At 37.2% G+C, this 23,606-nt stretch overlaps 1 protein-coding gene across 1 annotated transcript in view; it reads right to left on the bottom strand.

Moving 5' to 3' along the window:
- Positions 1 to 23,606, bottom strand: part of LOC115223576 — an 83,617-nt gene that overhangs the window by 36,854 nt on the left and 23,157 nt on the right. Inside the window, exon 3 of the mRNA XM_029794216.2 lies at positions 5,032 to 5,208. Coding sequence (XP_029650076.1) covers positions 5,032 to 5,208 — 177 coding nt within the window. The remainder of the gene's footprint in view (positions 1 to 5,031; positions 5,209 to 23,606) is intronic.

Consider the following 23,606-nt stretch of genomic DNA (forward strand, 5'->3'; position numbering starts at 1 on the left):
ACTCAAATTTGTAGTTAAAATGTTTGGAGAATCTAACAAACAGCAGAAGCAGTTTCAACGTGGATGGGTTTCATCAGCAACAACCTCTTGTGCATTCTCCCTCAGATGTCTGTTGGTAATGTTTGATAATTACTGTTTGATAGAAATTATCTAACACACCACAGAGCATATGAAAGAAGGAATCAATAATTTATATCTATATAAAAAAATATTGTTAGAGTTGATCTAAAACAAATTTTTAAACCTTCATGTTTTCTCCAGCAGGACGAGACCATGTTTCCTTATAAAGAATATTTAATTCAAGCTTACCCAATATGCCAGCCTCTCCTCTACTCATCTTCCCTACTTTGTTTCATCTTCAAGACCTTTACTAAATTCTTCCTCTCAAGAACTACCTGAATTCTCTTCCTGGCCATATAAGTCTCACCAAACCCAAGTTCAAACTAATCCTCAGCAATATCAACCTCTCCTGTCTATGAAAACCTGAAAAATCCATGTCTACCCTAACTTCAAATAATGAAAAAGAAAATCTAAAAGAAACTTTGAATAAATTAAAAAGAATTTAAAGACTAATTAATCAATATTAAAATTAAGGTAAATAAGAAGTTTGCTTTTCAGTGACATGGTTCTGGGTTCAGTCCCACTGAATGGCACCTTGAGTAAGTGTCATCTTTAATAGTCTTGGGCCAACCAAAGCCTTGTGATTGGATTTGGTAAATGGAAGCTGAAAGAAGCTTGTTGTGTGTGGGTGTGTGTGTGGGTGTGTGTGTGGGTGTGTGTGTGTGTGTGTGTTTGTCCCCCCACCACCACTTGACAGTTGATGTTGATGTGTTTACACCCCAGTAACAAAGCAGTTCATCAAAAGAGACTGATAGAATAAGTACCAGGCTTTAAAAAGAAATGATAAGTATTGGTGTTGATTTATTTGACTAAAATTCTCCAAGGCAGTGCCCCAGTATGGCCACAGTCTAATAACTGAAACAAGCAAAAGATGAAAGATAAGATAAATATTTTTTGCCAATATTTTGGTTAGCAGAAGTACATGTGCCACACCAGAATAGCAGACATTCTCGTAAAAAACACAACTCTTAACATCTGAAATGGAATAGTGCTGACAATAAAAGTCAATAGGTTTTTAATTATTTCCTTTTTCTTCTTTTCAAAGGTAGTCTTCATCTATTTTCACTGACAAAGTTTGGATCAACCAAAGCCTTTGGTAGAAGACACCCAATACACTGCACAGTGGGATGTGAGATTAACCCTTTTCATACAAATTCACCTGAGATTACCTCTGCCTCATCCGTAAACACTTCCACCTTTGACCCTTCAGCATTCAAGTTATTCTGTCAAATGCATCATCGCTTTGAAGGTGGCAAGCTGGCAGAATTGTTAGCATGCTGAGCAAAATGCTTAGCAGTATTTTGTCCATCTTTACAATCTGAGTTCAAGTTCTGCAGAGGTCACCTTTGCCCTTCGTCCTTTGGAAGGGGGGGCAGTGAAATAAATACTAGTTACGCACTGGGGTTGATATTATCAACTAACTCCTCCCCCCCAAATTTCAGGCTTTAGTACAAAGGATTATCTTACAGCTTAAAGATTTCAATGGTGTGATTGTTTACTTCTAGAATGACATTGTAGGGTAGGTGTAAGAGGTTGGATCTAGTCAGTTTGTAAGTAAAACAGGTGGAATATTTGGGGCTGGATAAGACCAATTTAAATGCTAAAGGAGTAAAGTAATCTCAAAAGTTTCCATTAAAATTCCATGCTAATTTATTAGCATGGAACTTAATAATGATGATGTCATTTCACTAAATTCTTCATTACTTTTTAGAATTAAATGAAGTGAAGGCAGAGTAGTTCAGCAGAAATATGGTAACAAAAGAGGTAACATGAGTTCTAATGACTGCAAAGTGAACTTTTTAACCATTCAACGAGGCCTGTAGTTGGAAAGGTCAGCTTTAACATCAAATAAAACATACTTAATGCTACAGCCAATGGAAACAGAGTATTGCATAAACAAGTGCCTATAACAACCCAAACAAGCCACCGACTCCATGATAATAATCCCTAAACAAAATCAAGAAAATCAGCAGACATTTTATATCCACCTTAAATTACAAAACAAGCCACAAATCTCAGTTTCCGATAATTACCAGCACCACCACCGCCACCGTTGTTACCATCCCCACCAGGACACCCACTGAAATAACTTCTATACAACACACCCATCTACCAACAAATAAGCACAAAGCGTCATAGACTACGCAATTGTCTAAAGTAAGAAACAAAGACAGAAGCACACAATGTTAACACAAATATTTTTTTCTTTGGAAGCACTCCGTCGGTTACGACGATGAGGGTTCCGGTTGATCAGAATCAACGGAACAGCCTGCTCGTGAAATTAACATGTAAGTGGCTGGGCACTCCACAGACACGTGCACCCTTAACGTAGTCCTCGGGGATATTCAGCGTGACACAGAGAGTGACAAGGCCGGCCCCTTGAAATACAGGTACAACAGAAACAGGAAGTAAGAGTGAGAGAAAGTTGTGGTGAAAGAGTACAGCAGGGATCACCACCATCCCCTGCCGGAGCCTTGTGGAGCTTTTTTAGGTATTTTCGCTCAATAAACACTCACAATGCCCGGTCTGGGAATCAAAACCGCGATCCTATGCCCTAACCACTGGGCCATTGCGCCTCCACTTAACACAAATCTACCTTGCACCACAATGCCACAACATTTCTTCGAAAATACAAGGAAAAATTTAACAACAATGAAATCCCAAGCTACAGATTCTACAATTTCTTCCAAATTCACTGAAAACCTACAAAAGAATCCAGAGAATCCTATCTACGACAGACATCCAATCAGTTGTTCGTTAAACACTGCTGAATCACAAAGACACTAGAAATGAACAGAAATAATTACAGTTCTGTAATGAAACAGAATCACAATTAACCAGAATCTCAAAGACAGAACGTTTATCTTTGTACGTTATCAATATCAAAGGTTACCAAAGGATCTACAATTATCAAAGGCTAAATCAATACTTCAACAAGCTATACATCCCTCTTTCTGACACTCAAGATGGCTTCTCACTCCTACATTTAACTACCAAACTGCTTACTAATGTCTGGAGGTCAAACTCGTTTATTCAGTCAGAGATAACCTTTGGAACAACAACAACAACAACAACAATGAAATAATCATCAGAATTGTTGCAAATGGACTAAAAGTAAATTGCCTGCCAAAGCCAAAGGTTTCAGATTTCAGCACAAGGCCTGTAATTTTAGGAGGAAGGTGGGATAGGTTGATTATATTGACTCCACTGCTGAATTGGTATTTTGTTTTACCAAACAAAGATGGAAGTTGACTTTTTACTGAGATGTTTTCAGTGATTATAGGAAGTCAATTATTTATTCTCATCAACAGTTTATTTAAAAGTAACCATAGCAATCTATTAAAATAGTCTTAAAAAGAGTTGATAAAATTGTAAAATGAAAGCAGAGCTTCAAAAACAGACGACATGGGGAATATTTAAAGACGGAAATAATAAAAATACTTTGTTTAGATGAGTTGATGAGGAGGAAATTATTTTTGAAATGTTTTTTTCAAATCATTTCCTTCCCAAGAGGAAATAAAATAGTTTAATGACCTTTTCAACATACAACTCTTTAAATTTGACCGTCTGTTTGTTCATTTTACATCCACTTTTTTCATGCTTGCATGGGTTAGATGAATTGTTATTTGGGGTATTAATTTACAGCCAGATGCCCTTCCTGAGGCTAATCCTTACTTGTTTTTCAAATAAGGAATCATTTATTTCACACGGATTTGAAGGTACAAAATGGTCCCAGACGATTTATCGACAGGAGAAACTTGACAACACCACAACTTTCTGTACTTCCGTAGAAGCGATTGAAGAGGTAAATACACACACACACAAAACAAAATAAAACATGACAAATTGTTTATAAGGTTTAAAACTAAATATCTTATAAATAATCTCTTGTGCAGTTTTTATATTTTCTATTTGTCCTTTGTGAAACCCCCAGATTCATAATAAATGATGAAAATATAATAACATGAGCAGGAATACACATGGAGTTCTAAATACAGGGTGTCTGTTGTGCAATATATATATATATTTATTGCTGACGTGGCTGATGACACTACCACATGATTGGCACCGGAGCGGAACCATCCGAGCGTGATTGTTGCCAGGGCTGCTGACTGGCTTGCATGCCGGTGGCATGTAAAAAGCACCATTCAAGCATGATCATTGCTAGCATCACCTTACTGGCACATGTGAAGGTGGCACATGAAAAACATTTGAGTGCGGTTGTTGCTAGTGCCACCAGACTGGCTCCCCCATGCAGGTGGCACGTAAAAAACACTTTTTGAGTGTGGTCATTGCCAGTACTGCCTGACTGGCCCTCATGCCAATGGTACATAAAAGCGCCCACTACACTCTCGGAGTGGTTGGTGTTAGGAAGGGTATCCAACTGCAGAAACTTTTCCGGATCAGATTGGAGCCTGGTGCAGCCTTCAGTCAAACTATCCAACCCATGCCAGCATGGAAAGCAGATGTTAAACAACGATGATGATGATGATATAAATATAAAAATGGAACAAAAACGCAACAGAGGACATTAAAACATTTGGACAGATAGACGATACAAAGGTGGACAAGAGAAACAACAATTAGAAGGACAGGCAAAAAAAGACGGGTCATTTGTGGCCTTCTTTCTTCAATCAAGCCCCAGAAGTCACGACCATTTCATACACACACACACACACACATACATATACAATGGTCTTCTCTTCTAGCTTCCATCTACCAAACCCATTCACAAGGCTTTGGTAGGCCCGTGGCTATAGTAGAAAACTCTTGTCTTAAGGTGCCACACAGTGGGATTGAACCTGAAACTGCACAGCCATGCCTGATTCTACAAGAAATATTAAATCTATAAAAAAGCAACAAGTCACAAAGTTTTTCAAATTGCAAAAAATAAAATTTCTTGTTACTTACCAGCAAATGCTTGTAAAAGAATTGCCAATAATTTAAGGAATCTAATAATGCATCTGTTTGTTTTGGATTTACCCAAATACCAAAGCCAAACCACTAATGTAATCACAGAAGCACCTCCAAGACATGATCCTAAAATTTCCAGTGTGTACGCATAAGGTAACCATTCTAGGGGATAATCTGAAAAAGAAAAAGAAGGAATCTATAAGAATGGTTACTGAAGAAAAAGAAATTTCAAAGACAACAGAAAATAATTCCAACTTCTGAAAATAAAAACATTAATTCTTTTGGCAACCCATGCCAGCATGGAAAACGGATGTTAAACGACGATGATGATGATGATAATGATGATGATGATGATCTCTGTTGAAATATGCTGACTGTTTCAATTAAGTTTAAAGATAATGATGAATCTGTCATAATTAAGATGATGCATGGGATATAAATTAGCATGAAATTTTGGTGAAAGGTTTTAATTTAAGATCCAAGAACCATGTTTGTATCAAAGAACTGTGGATGGTGTGAGATGGTTTGGTATGAAAATGGTTAACATATATAACTTCAAAGAGTTATAGCAAAATATTTTGGAACCTTATTTCAAATGCTGGCTATTCATAGCAATACTGTTTGCTATGAAATATATTCCTGAAAGGATACTGGTAATGGTGATGACAAATCTGGTTAAAATCCAGCCCACAGCAAATGATTCTCAGTACATTTATAGTTACCAACATATATATTACGCTAATGTATTACCTGACGCACGATGAGTAACTTCTGCCACCATAGGGAATATCAGAAAACATACCATACATACAATAATTATAATTTTTATGTTAATCAAATTTTTTAGTGCTTATGCAAAATAATTAAATAAATACCAATTTCTGCACTCAGATGTGAAAATATCTGTAAATACCAAACAGGATTTTGTCAGGGATTGGATGACATCAGCAAACAACTGACCACTTCAGTTCCTTGATAAACACATCAACAACATGTTTTTATTAGTCTCTGGGCTGACTGCTGAAAATGCAGCAAACAACCGAACCATCTTTGGGTGAAACAACATACTTGAATATCATTACTGATTTTGTCATTGGCACCTTTTCTGTGACAGAACCATTGTGTGTGTGTGTGTATGTAGGTGTGTATATATGTGTGTGTGTATATATATATATATATATATATATATATATATACTTTATTTAAAGCAGCAGAAAATTCAACAAAACCTGTTACTCTGAGTTTCACATTGCCGTTCGACGGACAGTTTTTTCTAGCAAAAACTGTCTGACAAACGGCAACATGAAACTCAGAGTAACAGGTTTTGTTGAATTTTCTGCTGCTTTAAATAAAGCATATTACTCTACCACTGGTATTTGAGTACTCTTTTTTCCACCTTGTTTCACATTTATGTGTTTACTCCGGTATATATATATATATATATATATATATATATAATATATATATATATATATATATATATATATATATAGATGGTTTGTGTGGTAGCTGACCAGTGGTTGTGATACAGCTATGATGAATTGCTGCAAGAATTTATGCCACTCACTACAGAATTTAATGACTGCTACAATCCACAATTATCGCTGACACACATCTTGCATGGACGCTAACTGAAATTATATTCTTTCTCTTGTCACATTGACAACATTTTTTTGTTAACAATTAGATAAATGTTTTGTGGTTGGACTTCACACAGATTTTTGTTCTGTCAACTAACCAAATATTTTGTGGTTCCATGTCTATTTCTTCAAGAAAAAAGGGGAGTGGAGTAGCATATAGCAATATTGACAATTGTTAACGTGGAACAATTGAAAATATTGGTCTTGATGCTAACAAAGAGAAAAATGGGTTGTCAAAGGATGAACTTGAATGGATGAATCTGTAACTTTTCATAAAAACTTCACAGTAAAAGATTTGAAATTCCTTTCTAGCCATTGGCTTCAAAGAATAAGCAGGATTCTTTTGAATGGGAAAGAGTATTAAGAGAAGGGGGGGAGAGAGAGAGAAGGGGGGAGAGAGAGAAGGGAGAGAGAGAGAGAAGGGGGGAGAGAGAGCCAAATAAACAAGAAGTAACAGTGGGTTCAAATTTTGCCATAGGCCAGCAATTTTTAGGGAGAGGAAGCAAGTCGATTACATCAGCCCCAGCACTAAACTGGCACTTATTCCACTGACCCTGAAAGGAAAAGCAAAGCTGATTTTTATGGGATTTGAACTCAGAATGTAAAGAGCCATAAGAACTGCTGCTAAGCCTTCTGACGTGTTAACATTTCTGCCAACTTCCCACCTTTGAACAGGAGATAACAGTATGATAAGAACAGAACACTTAACCCACATCATGGATATTAAAACGGCCAGCAAAGGAGATATAGCAACTCTTTTTACAAGTGGTCAATGCTTGTAACAGGAAGTCACAAAATACAGTCAGAGGTGAATGTAAATAGGTTCCACTGGTTCTAATTAGAAGACTAAAGCAGGAAATTAGTGAAGTCTAGTTGTCACTAACAGACACAAGTGATGAGAGTTAAGTGTATTGGCACCTTTAAGATTGCTAAACAAGAAACTCAACATAAATATTATTTTCTAAAAAGAGAAATATGGATACATTGGCTCCCAAATTTCCTTAATATTTGTAAAACAGGACAGAAGTTTGACCAAACAATTAAAATAATAATATCAATCAATGACTAATATATTTTTTTCTTGTCATAGCATCTTTTTCCTTAATTCTTTGGATGTTACTCAGCCATTAAATATGTTAACACTAATTTAAACTTTCCGTTTAATTTTTTTTTTTTTTCATAAGGGTGCTATTTAAGAAAAAAATTCTTTTCTGAAATGTTCAATTGTTCTGTGCAGTGTGCCACTAAGTAAACTTCGCCCATAATCTTGTGATAACTGTGCCAGAAAAATATGTGACATTTGTGCCATTAACAATGTGACAATTGTGTCAGTATGTGGTTGTACATAATGATTCTTAAACTCAACTAAAATCCAGTTTGTAGAAAAAATTCTAAGAGGATATTTCTATTTAAGTAGCTACAAAACCTGAAATTTTGAGGGAGGGGCTAGTTGACTACATCGACCTCAATGCTCAACTAGATCTTATTTTAAAGACCCTGGAAAGATGGAAGGCAAAGTCAACCTTGAAAGAATTTGAACTCAGAATGTAAAGATGGACAAAGTGCCACTAAGCATTTTGTCCAATGTAATAATAATAATAATAATAATAATGGTTTCAAATTTTGTCACAAGGGCAGCAATTTTATGGGAGGGGATGAGTCGGTTATATGGACCCCAGTGTTTAACTGGTACTTATTTTATCAACCCTGAAAGGATAAAAGGCAAAGTCAACTTCAGCGGAATTTGAACTCAAAACGTAGCAGCAGACGAAATACCTATTTCTTTACTACCCACAAGGGGCTAAACACAGAGAGGACAAACAAGGACAGACAAACGAATTAAGTCGATTATGTCGACCCCAGTGCGTAACTGGTACTTAATTTATCGACCCCGAAAGGATGAAAGACAAAGTCGACCTCGGCAGAATTTGAACTCAGAAGAACGTAGCGGCAGACGAAATACCGCTACGCATTTCACCTGGTGTGTTAATGATTCTGCCAGCTTGCTGCCTTGTCCAGTGTAATAATAATAATAAAAGCTGAACGTAGATGCTGGAAATAGAAACAATCTCTATAATAAAAGATGCTTTGGAAATTATCAAAAGACCTGCTGACAATGACATAACCAAAGCCCCAGGGTCTATAGATAAAAAATACAGATAAAAAATAGCACAGCAAGGTACCGCACACATATTCCATGTAGGGTACTCTCAATACAGTAACAATAACAAAAGCAAAAGAAAACACTGCACATAGCCAAGGCAGACAGAACTGTGCTCAGTAGTGCAGTGAAAATAGAAGATAGAATTTAAAAAAAACTCTGCATAATAATAATAATAATATAATAATAATAATAATAATAATAATAGTAATAATAATAATAATAATAATAATAATAATAATAATAGTAATAATAATAATAATAATAATAATAATAATAATAATAGTAATAGTAATAATAATAATAGTAATAGTAATAATAATGTTAATGATGATGATGATGATAATAATAATAATAATAGTAATAGTAATAATAATAATAGTAATGGTGGTGGTGGTGATGATGATGATGATGATGATGATGATGATGACGACGATAACGATAACGATAATGATAATAATAATAATAATAAAAATAATAATAATAATAATAATAATAATAATAAAAATAATAATAATAATAATAAGTATTGTAGAAATAAGAATTTACAAATTCGGTTGATTTAGATAAATTTCAGACACATAAAATGGAGAAATCTACACAATTGGGTAATTATTTTAAAGAGGGTGTTTACTAAGAAAAAAACAAAGCAAGAAATAATGCCTCCCTTCATCTCTTGGGATGACTTTTTGTCAGCTAAAAAACCTGACATGTTCCACAATGTTAGGTTGCAATGATAACAAAATATGTGATGAGTAAACATCTGTCGGGGTTCAAGAAAGAAAGAAAAAAGAAAGAAGGGATTTGGCAGAAGTTGACAAAATACCAAAACAGGGGAAGTTTTAGATTAAGGTTTCTTTTTTTGTGTTTTTATTTTAATCGGGAGAAAAACAAGAAGCACATATTTTATCTTTTATCTGTTTCAGTTATTGGACTTATTTAGCGATGGTGGGAGACAAACACACACACACATATACATGTGTGTGTGTGTGTGTGTGTGTTGTCATTATCCTCATTTAAGGTCCGTCTTTGATGGTGGCATGGGTTGGACAATTCGACAGGAGCTGGTAGGCCAGAGGACAGCACCAAGCTCCACAGTCTGTTTTTTTTTTTGGCATGTTTGGTGTGAAAGTGCCACATGTTAGGCGTAGGAGTGGATGTGTGGTAAGTAGCTTGCTTACCAACCACATGGTTCTGGGTTCAGTCCCACTGCGTGGCACCTTGGGCAAGTGTCTTCTACTATAGCCTCGTCGTGTATGTGTTTGTGTATTTGTGTTTGTCCCCCCAACATTGCTTGACAACCGATGCTGGTGTGTTTAGGTCTCCGTAACCTTGCGGTTCGGCAAAAGAGACTGATAGAATAAGTACTAGGCTTCCAAACAATAAGTCCTGGGGTCGATTTGCTCGACTAAAGGCAGTGCTCCAGCATGGCCACAGTCACATGGCTGAAACAAGTAAAGAGTGTGTTGTTGGTGAAGGAATCAGTTGACAGAGGGAGAGCTGGAACAGAACAGGAGACAGGAGGAGGCATAGAAGTGGGGTCAGGTTTGAAGATGTTGCGCTCAAACTAGAAATGCTGAAAGACAAAGATGAGTGGCAAGAAACTTGTTTAAGGAAAGACATCCAACTGATGATTATAGCATGGAAATAATAAAATAAAAGGACATTAAAACATCTGATGATGATGATGATGATTGTACGTGGTTACTTGGTGACCTTGCCATTGTTGGCGCCACGTATAATGTATCTAATACGCTTAGTAAAGTGGTTGGCAGCTGGAGAAACCAGGTGAAAACAGACACTGGGGCTCAACGCAGTCCCGTCCCCGTTGCTTGCCAGGTCCTATCAAACTGTGTGGTCCGTGGAAAACAGACATTGAATGATGATGATGATGGTAGTGATGATGAATGGTACTCAATATTTAGCAATATAGGCAACAGTCCACACACACACACACACACACACACGTGAAATAGCAGCTCAATTAGTATGGAGCCAGAATGAAGCTTCGTTGGTTTTACTTGATGTTTTGTCAGACTCAAGTTACATACATTTTTCTTTCTGTTTTTTTTTTGTAAGTTGATACAATAATATACTTAAGTAAATAGCAAAGGAGTTGAATGACAGAAACAAATTGAAATTTAGTTATTGTCAATATTTTCTGTTCACAGCTAAATCAGCAATCAAAGGAACGTTCATGCTTCTTTTTTCTTCGTCCTCTCTATAAGCAAACAGAAACACACACACACACACACACATGATTTCAAAATGATTTTTCCAAATGTTTTACTTCTTTGTTGAATCAGATTTTCAGTAAGTTAGTAACGCAGCCCGTAATATTTACTTACGACGTAGAAGAGATGGCAGCAGCCACAGCAGAAGCAGGAATGCTTTATGAAACTATTTCAGCATTTGTTTGTTTATGACTATGAAGAACTGTTCTTTAATTCACACCATTGCTTTATTACAGGAATCTCTTCAGCAGTGATATATGATGTTATTGGTAAAAATATAAGAAATAGCAAGAAGAGAGTGAAGAAAGCAAACGAGAATATTTGGGACATAATTCTTGTATGAAAATCATGTCTTTTATCCTAACTTGCTTCAGTCATAGGATTGCGGCCATGCAGGAGCAATACTTTGAAGGGCTTTAGTTGAACAAGTCAAACTCCAGTATTTACTTTTTTATGTGTGGTACTTATTCTGTTGGTCTCTTTTGACAAACTGCTAAGTTATGAGGACAGAAACGAATTAGTTGTCATGTAATGATGGTGGTGTTGGTGGCAGGAGACAAACACAAAGGCACAAACACACACACACACACATCCACATATATGACAGGCTTCCATGCAGTTTCTGTCTACCAAATTCAATCAGAACGCATTGGTTGGCCTGGGGCAATAGTAGAAGATGCTTGTCCAGTGTGCTGCACAGTGGGACTGAATCTAAAGCCACATGGTTGCCAAGTGACCGTCTTGACCACACAGCCATACCAGCACTCAGCAATGCCAGCGTGTATGTTCAATAAATCTTCAAAATGGTAAGATTACTTTCTGTTCAATGCAAATATGGCAGCAGCAGCAGCAGCAGCAGCAGCAGCAGCAGCAGCAGAAAGAAAACTAATGTTTTCTGAATCAACCCCAGAATCAATGGCAAAAAAGAAAAAACAATTTTTGAAAAATGAGAAAGAGAAGGAAGAGGGGGAAACATTGAAGAGGAAGAAGGAGGGAGAAGAGGAGTAAATATGAAAATGAATGCGGAGATTGGGGGGGGGGAAGGAAGGGCGAAAGGAAGAGAGGGACGTGTGGTGTATGGTTGGAGGGGGTTATTGGAGATAAAAACAGCAGAAAAGGAAGAAGACTGAGTGTGTGTGTGTGAGTGTGTGTGTGTGTGTCTACATCAATGTGTGGGATATGTGAGGGTGTATTTGTGTGTGAGTAGAGGATGATGGTGAGAGTATGTCTGTGTGTGGGTGAGAATATAGATGTATGAATGAGAGAGAAAGAGAATAAGTGTGTGTGTGTGTGTGTGTGTGTGTGTGTGTGAGTACAGTATAAGGAAAATAACACAAACAAAATGTAAAGACTGAATGAACCTAACATATTTCCTGAACAGAGAACAGGAGAAGCGGGAAGAAACCGAATCAACATTGGAGAAGCAGAATTACGAAGTCTTTTTAGTTTCAGTTAAACTCACCAGGACAAAAAAAAACAAACAAAACCCTTTCATCGTTATATATAACATTTCAACATATTTTACATCAAATAATTGTTATAGGAGGTCAATAGTAATTGAGGGGGCGGGGAGATGTGTAGGGCAGAGTCAGGGGGTGAGCCATTGAAACTAATTGGAGCATCGTAATCTTTCCAATAGAGATTATTGTATAGAACACCTGCTGCTGACAGATTCTTAAGGAGTAGGTGAAGGTCTTCTAGAACTGAACAAAATTATAAGAATCATCAGAAAAGTTCCGCAATGAAATAATGGTCAGGTCGCAAAATTCCACAGAAGTGTCATTTCCAATTAACTCTAAACAATAAAATAGAATCAGAAATATTAAATTTCTAAATATCTCATAGAGATATGTACGGTGGTGAGGCGATAGAATGGTTGTATACTGTCAATCTAACGTGACAGTAGGGGATTACACCACCGCTGTTTAGCCCTAGGAAGCATCAACGCTTCCTGATGGCTTTGACACTTTTTTTTGTTTTTTTGTGTCGAAGCCATCAGGAAGCGTCGATGCTTCCTAGGGCTAAACAGCGGTGGTGTAATCCCCTACTGTCAACGTTCACGTTAAATTGACAGTATACAACCAATAAAATAGAAATTTCTCATCTAATTGTGAGAATGTTAAAGTAAAAAAGGAATCTGGAGAAGAAACGGTTGGAGATGGATCTCCATCGTTACACTATGAGGAATCAGTTATTTGGTCAACTGGCTTATCTACTCTTGAATTACCACGGAATTAGCCGAGTATTTCACAGACAGATGCATCCTTAATGTAATTCTTTGATTCAGCACAACAAAGTGACCAGGCCGTACCTTTTTTGATTACAAATACAATCCACTCAATGGTCTTCCATGCAGTTTCCATCTACCCAATTTTACTCACAGGATATGGCTCTATCAAAAGGTATAAAAAAATGACAATTAACCAAGATGCTACAAGACAGGATTGAACCCCGGGCCCTGTGGTTGTGAAGCAAACATCTTAATGGTTCAGCTACACTGCACTTACAAGGAGGAAATAGAACAGAAGAAAACCTGTTTATAATGTTTTATAACAGCTTGTGTATTCTGTCTCTTACAAGTGAATTGGATGTAACAAATCTGGTTATTGAGCTTCCATGAGGTTTTAAATATCATTATTATATTTGAATAAAGGCACAGTATGGCCAAATGGTTAAGAAGTTCACTTTGCAACCACGAGGATCCAATTTCAAGCCTGCTGAGTAGCATCTTAGGTAAGTATAATATTGTAAGGCTTACACTTTGGGGGTTATGGAGACTGTATGGAAGCCCAATGCATGGACTGTAATTGAAATGACAGAACCTTGTAATACAATGTCTCAGACTGATTCTGCCTGAGAATACCATTACAAGTACACATGAATCTGTGGAATACTCAACCAGTTTACATGTTCATTTAATGAACCTGGTTTTTCAGGAGATCAAACAACCAAACATTCAGAGTCATAAATTCTGGCTGAGATTCATTTATTTTTAGAAATGCTTAACGAGAAAAAACACATTACATTATTACACGTGTTTATGTCTGGGTGAGGTTTGGGTTCTTGTCAGGTGAGGTGTGTGTGTGTGTGTGTGTGTGTTATGAGTGTGTGTGTGTGTGTTTGTGTGTGTGTGTGTGTGTGTGTGTGTTTTGTGAGTGTGTGTGAGTTGTGTGTGTGTGTGTGTTGTGAGTGAGTGTGTGTGTGTTATGAGTGTGTGTGTGTTATGAGCGTATGTGTGTGTGAGTTGTAAGTGTGTGTGTGTTTGGTGAGTGTTTGGTATTTCCAATTTTACACCTACAAATTTCACTATTTTCTGTACTAAAAATAACCAAATCAGATTTAAGGGTTTCAATGAAAGAGGATTGTGTAATACTGTTACTAAGAACACAATGTTAATCAACTCTGGTCCTTTAATACTGATTTAATCCCATAACACAATGTTAATCAACTTTGCTCCTTTAATCCTGATTTAATCCCATAATCTGTAGATAAAATGCTTCTTTGTCTTTATTTATTGTAAATCTTATTTTTTCCTTAATTGCCTGAGATTTTGTTAATAAATGTCTAAAAAGTCACAATGGCACAGCTGTGGCCTTTAAATCCAAACTTAAATGGATCTAATTCCAAACTTAAAAGGACCTAAAAAGTAGCTTAGAATTCACAGAAGCCACCTAAGTTGTATGTTTTTAATTGAAATAAAAAAAATTTATCTTTTATCTTTTACTTGTGTCAGTTATTAGACTGTGGCCATGCTGGGGCATGAAGATTTATAGTCAAATAAATTGACCTCACTCCTCTTTTTTTTCGTATTTTTTAGCCTGGTACTTATTCTATCAGTTTCTTTTGCTAGACCACTAAGTTATGGGCACATAAACACATCAACACCAGTTGTCAAGCGGTGGTAATGGTGGGAAACAAACACACACACACACACACACTCTGTATACATACATACATATATATGTGTATATATAAATATATATTTATATATATACATATATATGTATATACGTATATATATGTATATGCATATATATATGTATATACATATATATATGTATATACATATATATATGCATATACATATATATATGTATATATGTACATATATATATTTATATATATATGTATATATATATATATTTGTATATACATATATATATACATATAAATATATATATACATATATGTATATATATATATATATGCATATGTATGTATATACATACATATATATGATGAGCTTCTTTCAGTTTCCATCTCCAAAATCCACTCGTAAGACTTTGGCCAGCCCAAGCCTATAGTAGAAGACACTTGCCTAAGGTGCCACACAGTGAGACTGAACCTGGGACCACGTGGTTGGGAAGCAAGTTTCTTACCATACAGCCACGCCTACGCCTCTATGGTTAGTTTAACTATAAATGAAGGAGTCAGAGAGAGGAGTCTCATAAATTGATGAGTCAGAGATGAAGGGTTTCATAGACTGACTCCCACTGTCCTTATATTAACTTCCTAACGAGGTGCTGTGTTGCTGTTGTATGGTGCTTAATGAGTTACACTGTTGTGCTTTCTTGAAATGTTCAGGAACTCTAAATTGTTATGTTTGACATGGGGAGAAAGAGAGAGAGAGAGAGAGAGAGAGAGAGAGAGAGAGAGAGAGAGAGAGAGAGAGAGATGTAAATAGCTCAAAGCATTTCATGGCAAGAACAACATAGCTACTACATATGTAAGCCATAGGAGGAGTATGAGAGAAGGGGGGAGAGAGAGAGAGATACAGGGTTGTATGTATACCTACCAACCACAAGACTGTTAAGTGATCTCCACAGAGTTCACTTTGAGTGTCAAGAAACTTACTTGCAGAGTGGTTAGAAGCAATTACAACACAATAGAAGGAAGTGTTTACTCATTGTAAATAATATTAAGTTTCGGATTTCTGGCCAACTACTGTATATCGTTAAGTCTAATTAAAAAAGGAAAAAAAAAAACCCACACTTTGTTGAAAATATATTTTTAACTTCTCAGTCTTTCATATTTTTTCTTGAATAACATTTCTGAGAAATGGAACAAATTCCCTGAACTGACAGATATACCAAACTATCATATTTTTTCATAATCAGAGGAATGGCAAGTGAATTTCCGCATACTTTTGCACAAGTTATCACATTAATGTAACTGTTCACTTGGTAATGGCAGCAATAATCTTTAAACTGTCAGCTATTTCTCATAAGAAATAACATCTCCTCAAGCTTAAAAAAAAGGAAAGAAAAATGAAAGAAAAAAAAAGAAAAAAGAAGAAAAACCACTGATGCAGTCACTAATAATGTTAATAATTTTCTGAAACTAGTGACCTCCTCTCTCGAATGGAATACAAATAATCCAAAATGCTACAAGATTCTGATGGAATTAAGGTTGTTGTACTCAATATTTGCAAAGTATAGCGACCAAACAACATCCAGGTTAAAACTCATTTCTAAGAGGTTATCAAGTTTGGAGTCAAAGCAATTCATTGGATTTGAACTGCAGAGATCCCTAGTAATCACCCACCGCAACAAACTGGAGGCCCCTTTTTTTTTGCCCCCTACAGCTCCTACAAGGCCATCATCCAAGCTGTGTCATCTCTACTGCTGTTGCAGTGACCTCTACTCGCTAGCCTTGGATGGTCATGTGCCACCCCCTCCCACCACCTACCTCCCATCCACCCAGGCCCTCTACTAACATCACACTTAGCTCTTGTGTAATTCCCTCATGGAACTGACTTTCTTTGTCCACACAAACTTTAACGCTTTCACAGTCAGAGTCCTTTGTCTGGGTCATTGCTTATTTATTCGCATCGATTTGAATTAGTCATGCATTACCATGAAACTTCAAGACTTCAATGGTACATTTGTATATTTTTAGAATGACAGAGGTTGGATCTGGTCAGTTTTTTCATAAAACAGGTAGGGCCAGATATGGTCAGATTAAATGCTAAAGGGTTAAGCATTTCTTTGTTGTTAATACAAGCGCCAGATTCTTTGAATTCTTCCACTTAGATCTAGCTTCTTTTAATATCAATAACTCCTCCATGATATCAAGGCATCACCTAAAGAAATATTTACAGACACCAAAACAAAAAAATGGTACATACTTCAAAAAACAGTTATATCACATTGTTACTGCTTATACCCCCGGAATTGTCTCCTTTCTTGGAAACCTTATAAATTCTATCCAAGACACATGGCTTTCTCTTGAGAAGAAAATAACACTTTTTGGACTCCCTTAATTGCTGGTCCTTTACAAAATCCAAGTAGACTTTACAGTCAGTTATTATTTTCACATCTTTCAAACTGTATTGAAGATCATATTCCTAAGAAATTAACTTTTCCAAATAAACAAACAAACTCCATCTGTACTGACAAAGAATCTGCACTTTACTCCGCCCTCCCCGTTGCCATCCTCTACAAATGTGTTAAAGTTATCACAACGGTTGTTGTGTTTCCTAACAAACTGACTCACCCTAACCCTAACCCTCACCCCATACACTGAAACTCCTTGTAATTACACCGTTTCACCCTTCTTTCAACCATGCTGTGTCTCACTGCTGGCTGACTCTGTACTCCAAGCAGAACATGGCTGATTCACCATGAAATAGTCCTGCCAAACACTTTAACTGCACCAATTTAAAATATTCCTTCATCCTTCTGTTGTAACTGGGATGTAGCGACTGTGGAATATGACCCCTTCATCTCACATGAAATGATGTACAAAAATGCGTGTCTGTGTGTGTGTGTAATAGAAAGAGAGAATGTGTGAGTACCACGTGGGTGGGGATGTGTATGTGTTTGTATGTATAATGTGTCTGTATGTGTATATGTGTCTGTATGTGTATATGTGTTTGTATGTGTATGTGTGTGAATGGGTGTCTGTACATGTGTTATGGTGTGAATGTGTCTGTGTGTAGATGTGTGTGAGTTGAAAATTCAACCTTCTTGTACCGATGGAATCAACTTTTGATGTTGTTAGTTATTTCTTCTCAAACTATAATCTGCAACATATTGTACGCTTATAGTTTTTGGCTCCATTCCTCATTAGGCTATTTATGCCAGAACATATGCTCAGACAGGGACTGAACTCACAACCTTTTATTGCATGCAGGCTTCTTGCACTTCTATTCACCATGCTACACATAAGTGGAAATGTACTGTTAATATATTGTGATTCAAATAGAGATACTTGGGTTCAATCTCAGACCAAGAATATGAAATATTCATGGCACATTCTGATAACAAGCAAAAACTAAAATTATCCAAATGAAAGAAAAACTAGAAACACACAGCAACGGATGTCTCTGAAAATTCCATGGAAACTAAAAAAAAAACCCAGAATCTCAAAAATTAGGCACAGACACAGGTTGGCTGTGGGGCTAAGAAGCTTGTTTGCAACCATTTGATTTAGGGTTCAGCCCCACTATATGGCACTTTGGGCAAGTGTCTTATACAATAGCCCTGGGCTGGTGAATGGATTTGGTAGAAGGAAATTGTGAAGAAGCCCATTGTGTGTGCACGCATGCGCATGTGTGTGTGTGTGTGTGTTTGTGTTTCCTTGTCTTCTTGATATCATGTGAGTGTTGTAAATTAATGTAATTCATTTCTAAATTTCTAATGTGTTGCAAAAACATGTCTGGTCACGGGGACGTATCACTTTACTTGGAAACTGATGAAGGTTGGCAACGGAAAGGACGTCTGGTCATTGAAAATCTGTCTTAATAAACCCTGTCTGACCTATGCAAGCTTGGGAAAGTGGACTTTAAATGATGATGATGATGATGATGATGACTAGTCTGGTTTACAAACAAGATTCGAGAGCTAATTGATAGCCAATATGCAGATAAAATACAAAAAAGAATACCCAGCAATCAATAATTGAGAATTTAGAAATGATGTATTTTTCAGATAGAATATCTGGAATTTATAAATGTTTGGAAGAAAGAAATCGAATCTGACATTAATATTTGCAATGTTTAAAACATGAAGATATGAAAGCATTAGTTTCCGAATAGAGACAAAATGTAATCAGTGTCTGTAGAGTGTAATGGGGCAGAAAATTAGGGTTGTATGGGTTAGGAAATTAGGGTTGTTGTAGCTCAGTGGTAAGGATGTTGCCCTCACAATCTAGTGATCACAGGTTTAATTTCCAGACTGAATGGCATGTTGTGTTCTTCAGCAAAGCACCTCGTTTCACACTGTTCCAGTCCACTCAGCTGTAAATGGGATCACCCTACAATGGAGCAGCCTTACAGCCAGGAGGCAGTGTTGGCCTGCTCACCTAGCTTAGTGGCAGGGCATCATTTGAAAGCTAAAACGATGCAAAACACACTGTGACCAGCAATATAGAACAGGATCTGAAAGTTTCCTCAATCACATGATCATGTGATGTAAATAAGTAGGTCTCATTGCCAGCAGGAATTTGGGCCTTCGGAATTTTGAAACCACACAAAGATAACAAAAGAAAGAAAGAAAAAGAAAAGAGAAAAAAAAACCCTACAATCAAGTGCTTTGTTTAGTTTTGGTTCCATCATAGGAATCATGATTGGGAAGTATGTTCCCAGTTTTCTAAACCACGAGAAAAATGTTTAACCTCTATCAAGTAGATACGTGTGTGTGTGTGTGTTTGTGTATGTGTGTGTGTTTGTGTGTGTGTGAGTATGTGTGTGTGTGTTTGTGTGTGTGTGTGTATGTGTGCGTGTGTGTGTGTGCGTGTGTGTGTGTGTGCGTGTGCGTGCGTGCGTGCGTGTGTGTTTGTGTGTGTGTGTGTATGTGTGTGTGTTTGTTTGTGTGTGTGTGGCTTCCAAGTGCATTCAACAGCAAAAGCACTCTAAAACTATATTCTCCACAAAATAACAACCCATCCCAACTCTGGTCCTCCTGCCACTGCAATATGAAAGATAACCAAGAGCTTCCTGTCCTCATTGCCATTCCAATCTGGAGCAATTCAGAAGCAACAGTTGGGGCTATCTCGGCTGTGGAGGGCACAATCACCTGATATTTGCTACTTGAAAGTATCCACAACAACAATTGTTCATCTCTCTTTACTCTTTTACTTGTTTCAGTCATTTGACTGCGGCCATGCTGGAGCACCGCCTTTTAATCGAGCAACTCGACCCCGGGACTTATTCTATCAGTCTCTTTTGCCAAACTGCTAAGCAACGGGGACATAAACACACCAGCATCGGTTGTCAAGCAATGCTAGGGGGACAAACACAGACACACAAACACACACATACATATACATATATATACATATATACGACAGGCTTCTTTCAGTTTCCGTCTACCAAATCCACTCACAAGGCTTGATACCTCCTTTGTACCCTGATGATTTGGTGAGGTTTACTTTTAGCATTATCAGGAAAAGCTGCTTGTTCTAGCAGCAATCATTTCTGTGAAGTTGCATTTTATCTGAGAATTTATCACCAGAGAAGCAACAAATTTTCCCTCAGTTGCATAGCTTTCATTTAGCAATATTTCATATTAGGGAACCTCTCTGTAGCTTTCTTTTCAATGTCACCAACGGGGAATTGTGTCAGTGTCATTCCTGACACAATTCTCTTCAATAACAATGCCTTGGGAACCAGTATACTTCACATCTCCCATTCTCACAGCACCAAATATCAGTGAAACCCCTACACCCAGCAGCTTCCCCTTCTAAACAAACCTGATGTCTTATTTTCTTCCCATTTTCCTGAATCCTTCAACCCATTACAAGACAATCATTTAAATGTAATGGAAGATAAAAGAAAGAAATTCATTCAGAGGGAATGAAGAATCTGTAAATGATTGACCAGTTCTGAGGAAAGAGTAAAGAGATAGATAATGCCATAAGATTTAAGACACTTAGACAGGGTGAAAGAAAATTCAAAGATGGAAACATGGGAACGTCTGGGGATGTTAAAGCGATGTGTAATAGATTTTGGCAATCCATGGCTACTGAGTTGCATGTCCAACAAAGATTTCTTGAATTGATTGGCTAACCTTTGACCAGTTTCACTGATGTAGACAACACCACAAAGCTGACATTTTGATGACAATGCTGTTTAATAACTTTTACTTGAATAAAATTCTTCAGACGTTGCCCAAATAACAACTACCTTTACTGGCTCAAGAATTAAAAGTCATGAACTTGTTGTGACCTTTAATCTCTACATCTGATTTACATAGATATCGAGTGCTGTCTGCTTTGTAAAACCAGCTGCAAATTAGAATATCTATATCATCATCATTGAACATCCATTTTCCATGCTAGCATCAGTAGGATGGTTTGACAGGAAATGGCAGAAGACTGCACCTGTTTTGGCATGGCTCCTACAGCATGATGTCCTTCCTAATGTCAACCACTTTACAGAGTGTACTGGGTGCTTTTATGTGGTACTAGCTTACACACAAACATCAATATCTAACACACACACACACACACAAGAATATCCTCATATTTTCTTCTAAGACACAGGTTTGATTGTATGATTATGAAGTTCATTTCACAATCACAAGGTTTCACACTGTTACATGCGACTGGAATCTTGGGTCAGCATATCTTCTGCTAGTCTCAGGCTGACCAACTGACCAATGCTTTGTGAATGAAATTTGGAAGATGGACACTGTAAGGAAACCAGTTGTGAGTGTCTGTGTGTCTGTCTGTGTGTGTGCGTGTTTGTTCCCCGATGCCAAACAAACTGACATCATCAGGGCAAGGGGACACTGTTCTTGTCTCCTGTAACCAATATGTCCCATAGCTTGGCTGTTTCCATGCGAAGAGCAGATGCATAAAGAATATCGAATTTGAAATACGAGCAAGAGTTGGCAAGAGGAAAGGCCTCCAGCCATAAAATACTGCCCCAATAAGTCTTGTCCAGTCCAGTCCTGTCCAGTCCAGCAGAGAAAATGAACAGACAGAAAAACGATAATGGTGACGAGTATTTTGTATTGAGTTTGTTTTGGTAGTTTTTATGAAGAATAATCATGTTTGATGGCGATTTGTTGAGTTTCCTAATTTATGAAGACAATTCTTTGAGTTGGACATAGTGGACTATTGGATATAGTGAACTGTTGGACAAAATAGACAACTGGACATAATATAGCAGATGTTTGGACAAAGACAATGTTTGCCATATCATTTAAAGAGGGGAACTAAATGTGATGTGGTGTCGTTGTTGTTGTTGTTGTTATTATTATTATTATTAAGGTGGCAAGGTAGCAGAATTGTTAGCATGCTGGACAAAATGCTTAGCGGAATTTCGTTCATCTTTATGTTCTGAGTTCAAATTCTGCTGAGGCCCACTCTGCCTTTTATCCTTTCGGGGGTTGATAAAATAAGTACCAGTTGAGCACTGAGGTCGATGTAATCAACTTACCCCCTTCCCCAAAATTGTTGGCCAAAATTTGAAATCATTATTATTATTATTGAGTGAGAGAATTGTACATGTCATCAAAGTGACACCCAGGGCACAAATATACAAAGCCCAATATACCCATCATGACTACCCATCTGATAAGGGGACACCAGACACATGCATCACAACCATATATGCATGATACGGTGACCTCATATCAAGATAAAAAGCACATGACCTTGCAGGTGGGGGTCCAGTTGGAATTTTGTTCAAGTTGAGTAGGCCATCCTGCTCAAATGGTCCCTGAGTAAGGGTTGTTTTAAGGATGTTGAACGAACCACCCATGTTTCCAAAGGTGAACTATCCAAACCTCTAAGAATTCCTCTCAACACACTGCTATGATGCTTCTCCACTACTTCTGCTCATGTTCAGAGGTTCACATATCATCAGTCACTAAGGGACATGCTCCACTGATTAAGGCCAAACAACTGACAAGCAAATCTGTGGTATTGAGCAGAATATTTGCTGTAGCCCATCTTTTATAAAGACAAAACAATGTACATGATAACACTTCCAATCAGTTAAAATCAGAAGCCATGAGAGCCACTGCCTGGGACTGCATCAAGGCAATCCGAGTACTGCACTACAGCATCGTGATATTGCAACAGGGTATCCTGGTATTGCATCAGGGTATCCTGGTATTGCAATCATTAGCATGCTGGGCAAAATGCTTAGCGGTATTTCATCCATCTCCACATTCTGAGTTCAAATTCCACCGAGGTTGACTTTGTCTTTCATCCTCTCAGGGTTAATAAAATAAGTACCAGTTGAACACTGGGGTTGATTTAATCGACTTAGCCCCACCCCAAAGCTGCTGGCCTTGTGCCAAAATTTGAAACCCTTATTATTATTATTATTATATGAACATGAAAGGAAATTCCTTTCTCAACAAACCCTTATTTATTACCCATTCTACCCAAACCCTAACAATAACAGAGAGACAATTTCCATTATACAGTTGTTCTCCTCCAGCCCCATACTGTTATAATAGCGGAGTCCAAGGAAAGCCATCAACCCTAATAAACCCATGAGAAATAACTTTTACTGTCTAAAAACTACCTTCTACTGTCAGTTTATTTGTAAACATAGTAATAATGTTTTATTATGCATCT

The sequence above is a fragment of the Octopus sinensis genome, linkage group LG23 (genome assembly GCF_006345805.1).
Source record: "Octopus sinensis linkage group LG23, ASM634580v1, whole genome shotgun sequence".
NCBI lineage: Eukaryota > Metazoa > Mollusca > Cephalopoda > Octopoda > Octopodidae > Octopus > Octopus sinensis.